The following is a 6,403-nucleotide window of genomic DNA, read 5'->3' as shown; positions in this document are numbered from 1 at the left end:
AAAAAAACCAAATTTATAATTATTACAATATATGTTGATTATTTAAATTCTATTAGAACTTTTAAAGCATTCACAAGAATAATAAACCATTTGAAAAAAATTGAGATAAAAAATTTAGAAAAAACAAAATTTTATTTGAACTTTCGTACTAAACGTTTTTTCAAATGGAGCTTTTACTTCAATCGACATACATTACAAAAATCATAAGGCATCCTTTAAATGGACTCCATGAGAATGAAGGAAATATGGCTAGAACAATTCAACAATTAAATAATTTCAACAAAAGGGAGGGCATGCTAATTCAAATGTACGCTGTATGAGGAAGGGACAAGATTATTTCGAAGCAAAGTTGAGAATCGAGTTTTCTCCAAACACGTGGAATCCATCAACGTTGTTGATTCAAAAACTGAGAAAATAAAGCAGTCAGCACACCCTTGTGCCTTAAATCAACCATGCCAACCACCAGGTTGAGTTATCCAGTTTAAAATTATGTCAAGATGAGTTGAAGTAAGTCTTCATATTTATTAGGTTTGGAGGATAGCAGAAGGCTGCTAACCTAATATTTTTAGCATTAAAAACTTTCCACTCGCCTCTAAACGGGTTGATCGTGGCCCCGTACTCTACAGGATGATGAATACCATTAAAAAGCATATTTGATTGTCATTCTAGAAAATGTATTGAATTCTGTACAACGATTTATGGTAAAAATAAAAGAAAAACGAGAAAGAAGAACACACAAATTTAATGTAGTTCGACTAATTGCATATATTTACGAGAATAAGGAAGATGATTTTCACTATGTTAAAATTAGGATTACATAAAATGGTATTTATACTAACCATTTGATAATGGAATTCCAAAAATACTCTTGAGTCGTGCCCAACACCCCCAGTCTATTGTTCGCCCACAATAATAGAAATACAAACCTGAATTACAAATGTCGTCGCTCCACTCCGCTTTGCTCCTACATTTGTCAATTTTTCTCCATATGTCTTTCGCTTAAATATGAGCCACATACTACAACAAAAATATTTATAATATTTAAAAATGTTTATTAACATTATCATTAAATAAATTTTAAATAAAAATGTGAAATGCGTATTTTTAATATTTTGTGGCATACTCATGATTTTTTTTTTTAAATAAAAAAACTAAAGGAGTCAAAACAGCACAGAGGAAAAAATAATAATTAAATTGAAGAAGAAAGATAATGAATTGAATTTAGGGGCATCTTCGAGGTTTGTGAAACTTGAAAATTTTGAAGGCCTCAAATCACCGACGGGCCAACCCTATCAGATGGTATTTTCGGGGACAAGCAAAATTCAGAGATAATGCTTCTGGTGAGCCAAGCAGCAAGCGGGGGTCTATCAGGGAGGGCGTGTTGTTCGTTTTCCCCCCCTCCCAAATTCTCAAAGCCAAAACCAACCCTCTTCTCTAACCGCAAGAGCTCTAGAAGAACCCTTCATATCACACTGGCAAAGGCAGATGGCGGCCTCGATTCCACTCCTGCAGCCAAACAGATTCCTTCCGATTCTAACCCTTCACTTCCCCTCAATAATGACCCAACTGTTTTCGTGGGTCAGGAAAGCCTTCCTCTGGAAGGCGTCATTCAATTCGAGAAACCCAATGCTACTGCGTCGCGTCTGGAGAAGTGGGGGTGGGTGGCTAATTCAAGCTCTTTCTTTATGTCCAGGTATTTCTATATGTCAATAATTCACGTGTTTAATTCCGTGTGTATCAGTCGAGTGGCCCTGCTAGCCGGCGGGGATGTGTTGGCGTTAATTTTGTTCTCTGCAATTGGAAGATTCAGCCATGGGTTCTCTGTCATTGACTTCGAAACTCTGCGTACAGCTGACCCTTTTATTGCAGGTATATTTATTATCCTTTCTTCTTTCTTTTTTCATAATCCATTGTGAATACATATGGAAAGTGTGGAAGCTGGTTATTATATGATAAATGTTATCCTGGTGAGTTGATAGGATGGACTCTGAGTGCTTACTTTCTCGGAGGTTATGGCGATGATGGTCGTGGCATGAATGGTCTGTCTAAGGCTGTACTTGCTGCTGCCAAATCATGGGCTTTGGGCATTCCTGTAAGCTTAAATTCTCTGTGATTTTATTTCTCTTCTTGAAATTTAACTACCTTCTGGAGGGTTTGATTGTGCATTGAAATGGATTGTTGGGTCTTATGGGAGCAACACAATGATGTTAGGAACATGAGCTCTCTAAAGTAATGTTTAAAATTGCAATTCATTTTGCTGACTCTTAATTATTGAGTGAATGATCTTTTGGTTTGGACCTACCAAAACAGTTTGCTTTTGGGGTTATTGAGGTTTTATGGGTCTTTTAGGCGTGCTTTTGGTTGCTCTGCTGATCCTTTTATTGTTTGTAAAATATAACAAATAATTTAATCTGTCAAATTTGCCGTGGGGATTAAAAGGATAGTATATGTTAAACAATAGGATTGGGTGAAATTTTCTCTCAGTCCAAGAGGGAATAGAAATTTCACATTCATGGTAGTACAATTACAGAAGGGGATTCTGTTCTAGTGCTGCATTCTCCACAATTTTTTGGTTCTTCATTGATCCCAAAAATGCGATCCTTGACAAGGATCTCTGGGGCTTCTTGCTGTTTAGAAACTTAGAAGAATGTGGTTATTCAATATTAGCTTCTTCATAAATTCTAGGGCATATTTGTGGAGTTTATGATGGTGTTGTTGGTCCTTGAATTGTTATTTTGCATCTGTTTGCTACAAGATGCATGCTTGGTTGATATGTTGGGTTTTAAATGTCTTCTTATAAGTTTTGTCACTGTCAACATTGTTTTCTTCTTTTAGCCTATTCAACTCATGGAAACTCGTATCTTGTTGAAGACATCTTGAGGTATTGTGATTGGTTCAGATTGCACAAATCCCAATCATCTCAGATGAACTTCAAGCATTTTTCCAATTATTTCTAATATTTTGGTTACTTTAAAGGTTTTGATTACATTTCAGCATTGAATGGGATTCTTAAAACAATCATTGTTAATAGGATTTGAGGGTGAGATGACCTACCTACAGTACAAATGCCATCCTAGATGTCTAAGTGCATAGGAATCAGCGAAGGAATTTGATGCAGAACAATCTCACCAGGCTCGTGCTGCAAATTACCAAATTGTGATGGGTGGCTTCCACCCGTATTAATAGTCTCACTAATACTATGCCTGGCAACATCCAATTGAATGGCTAAAATCTAAATTTGGATGGTTCCAGAGGACGCTTGCATCCACCTGTTGTGAAAAATATGGTGTTTTGTGACTTTTGTCATGTTCAATTTTCTATTACTTGTGGATTGAGTCCAGATTTGAATGACATCACAGGAATAAAGCATATGGGGCCTAATCAGGCATTTGGTAAGTTGTATGGAATTGATATGGGGGCTTTATTGGCTTTCCTGGGCAACCTGATTGTCGTTCAGATAGGGCCTGGAGATTACACAGGCCAGTTGTTTATGGGCCTTTTTATTGTGGATATTTGATGTCATTCCCTGTCATGAAGTTGTACTTAAACGTGAATGAAGAATGAAAAGGAGCAAAAGCGAGTGGGAGCATAGATGAGAGAAGTTGGGGGTGTAACAATGATGTGTTCAACCCAACCCAACCTGATTTTTGGGCAGGCTTGGGCAACTCTTTTTGCAATTTGGGTTAGGTTTTGGCAAAAAAAGCTAACTTGAATTGAATTCGTGTTGAAACATTAGGCAACCGGAACTTGAATTGAGTATTTAATAATTTTAATTGGAGAATATATTTTATTTTATATTTATATAAGTTTATACTATATTATTTAACTATTGATATATAAACTTTAATTAACTTTGAGAATTTAATTAATACTCAAAACATGTTATCTTATTTGGGTGCAATCTATGCTACTCAACCAACACAACTGAAATTTTGACATAACTAATCCACGTTACCCTCCCAACCCAAGCCGTTACCATACATTTTTCTCCAACCTGAGCTTAGCCTGATTCAACCTGAGTTTGGGATAAAGGGTTTGGATTTAGCCAGATGTGATTTTTTCTTGGGGTTAAGTTTGGGTTTATTATCATCCTGACCCAACCTGCTCTGAGTTGCACCCCTAAGAGTAATGAGAAAATTCATTTGACCTGGATAACGTTGAGAATTGTCCATGTCTGACACTGTTTCAAACTCCCACCCTTGTGCTTCATTCCATTTTGTTTCGATTTTGTTGTGTTGAGCACTTTTTATCTGCATAAAGTGATGACTGCTATGTCAGTGTCCTAATTACATTGGAGAAAATGGTTAATTGGGAGCACTATCTTAACATTGATATTCCAAGATGTGGTGAAGTTAGAGCACGGAATACATGAACCTAAAAAGGTGGTTTGAATAAAGGGACATGTAGCTGAGAAATACATGGAATTAGGACCTATAAATTCTTCTATCTACACTGCCATTATAAGTCAGAACACATTTCTTCACAGCATATCTTTATTTTTATTTAGTTTTTATAATTGTTGATTGCTTTAGTGCATCAATCTCAATTTTCTATCCCTCCAACAATTTGTTCAGGTATGGTCATCTCTCAACTCTGATTTTTCCATTTCTCTTTCTTGGCAGTTAGGATTAATTATAAGGGCAGCAACATCAGGCCATATTCCTTCATCTAATTTTATCTTAGTGACCATGGGAAGCACTGGTTTCTTACTTATTGGATGGAGAGCACTATTGTTCAGCATTTTCCCTAATGATAAGAGCAAGAAAAATGATGAATATCGGCGTGGCAGCCCATTTGAGCTTTTTGAGGTATGAAATTTGCTTTTCTTAATCACAAATCCAAAAGAGGGGAAAAAGGGAAAAACCTAGCTTTTCACCCTCAACCTAGCATTCTTCCACTGATTTTTGTTTTTTGTTTTCCTTTTTATGATGAATGAACTTGGAAAATTATCATTTCCAGCTGATTGTAACAGCTTCCTTGAACTTCAGAACCTTGCTCTAGGAATTGGAAGCATTCAGCATCTGCAATTTTAGAGCACCTTCATTCTGTGCTCCTCATAAAAATGCATAATGCTCATCTTTAATTTATTTTCTGTTTGGTTGGTGATATGCATGGGGAAGAAATTTATATTATGATCTTATAACAATTATTCTGACTCCAACTAAGTTGTTCAAAATTTTATTCTCTTCTACTTTAGCATATGAATGCAGCGGTATGGAAAAAAAAGATGAATACTTGTGAAGAACATATTGGATCCCTTCCATTTTCTACATTTTTCATTTTGAAATTTAAGACCATGGATGATACCTCCAAGTAGCTGTCAATATTTACTATCTTTTATTATGCTAAATCCTAAGTACAAATTATATTGAGTGGACCTAGGCAGCATGTGTCTGTCTATGTCATGGCTCTTAGGAGTCGGCATTACCCTTATGCAGCTTTGTTTATTGTTGCAGTTGCTCACATCATTAGTACGGAGATGGTGAAGATGATAATCATTTCCTGCGTGCTTGTACCTTTATGTCAATTCTTTATCCAGCCATCAATGTTCCAAGTTTTTATATTTGGTTACTCCTTGTATGTATCAGCTATTAGCCTGTTATCATAACTGTTGAGTGAAATCTTGGTAATTTTTTTTCACATATTAATTTTGATCTCTTGAATCTCAATACAGAGTACTGGCTTTGAACTCTTACCGTTTTTCTCTTTTCTGGTATTGTAATCTAAATTACATAGAATTGTAGGTTAATCTTAACTTTGATAATTCATCTCTGATGCATTTATCTTTATAAATAACTCTAATTTCCTGAGCCCATGCGGCAATCTTAGATCAATTTAAGTGAAATCATTTTGAAATTAACCTATCCTCTCCCAATGTTTTAAGAAACAAACAAGAGAAGAGTTCCCAATATGGGAAAGTATATGATAAAAAATGAATAGTAGATTGTCTGTTAAATCTTGCCCTGCAACAGGGGTGTTAAACTCCTCACAGGCATGAGGTTGTGGTTCACCTGAGTTGCTCATGGGACATGAAATTTGGAAAGATATTAACTAACTTCTCTGGGAAAAGTGAAACCAAGCTGTGTTTTAATTTCTCCATGGCATTATATGATATTTCAGTGTATTCACACCAGTATTTACTTCTTGGGCTCCACCTACAGTGCATGAACATCTCAGTGCAAAACATGGTGTCTGCTATTTCTAAAACTGTAGTTGTCTGAACCCTTTTTTCTTTGTGGCTTCTCCTCTCTGCAGTCAAGTTATAAGTGATAAAAAAAATTTTCTTTGTCATAGATCATTTATTAATTATTGCCATTCAAATTTTTGGTATACTTCCTGTTCTATGGCTAATTTATGTCTTCAGATATGACCATGTGGTCTAGGTGCTGGTTGCTAATTTGTT

The 6,403-nt window shown here is 35.8% G+C and overlaps 1 protein-coding gene across 1 annotated transcript; it reads left to right on the top strand.

The window, feature by feature from the left end:
* The first annotated feature begins 1,247 nt into the window (after positions 1-1,247).
* LOC117907953 lies at positions 1,248-5,695 on the top strand. The gene is made up of 5 exons (XM_034821642.1): positions 1,248-1,657; positions 1,742-1,869; positions 1,980-2,092; positions 4,623-4,808; positions 5,457-5,695. Exons 1-5 carry the CDS (start codon positions 1,332-1,334, stop codon positions 5,484-5,486), a joined length of 783 nt encoding a protein of 260 aa, XP_034677533.1. The 5' UTR covers positions 1,248-1,331; the 3' UTR covers positions 5,487-5,695.
* The last annotated feature ends 708 nt before the right edge of the window (positions 5,696-6,403 follow it).

This window comes from Vitis riparia, chromosome 18, assembly GCF_004353265.1.
Source record: "Vitis riparia cultivar Riparia Gloire de Montpellier isolate 1030 chromosome 18, EGFV_Vit.rip_1.0, whole genome shotgun sequence".
Classification (NCBI taxonomy): Eukaryota; Viridiplantae; Streptophyta; class Magnoliopsida; order Vitales; family Vitaceae; genus Vitis; species Vitis riparia.
The sequence above is the reverse complement of the archived record's forward strand: the minus strand, read 5'-3'. Positions and strand labels throughout refer to the sequence as shown.

Excerpts from the sequence above, each read along its gene's own strand:
- LOC117907953 (XM_034821642.1), top strand. The coding sequence starts at position 1,332 with ATGCTTCTGGTGAGCCAAGCAGCAAGCGGGGGTCTATCAGGGAGGGCG. Across the intron at positions 1,658-1,741 it reads TCGCGTCTGGAGAAGTGGGG|TCGAGTGGCCCTGCTAGCCG; the intron begins GTGGGTGGCTAA and ends CGTGTGTATCAG. Across the intron at positions 4,809-5,456 it reads GCCCATTTGAGCTTTTTGAG|TTGCTCACATCATTAGTACG; the intron begins GTATGAAATTTG and ends TTATTGTTGCAG.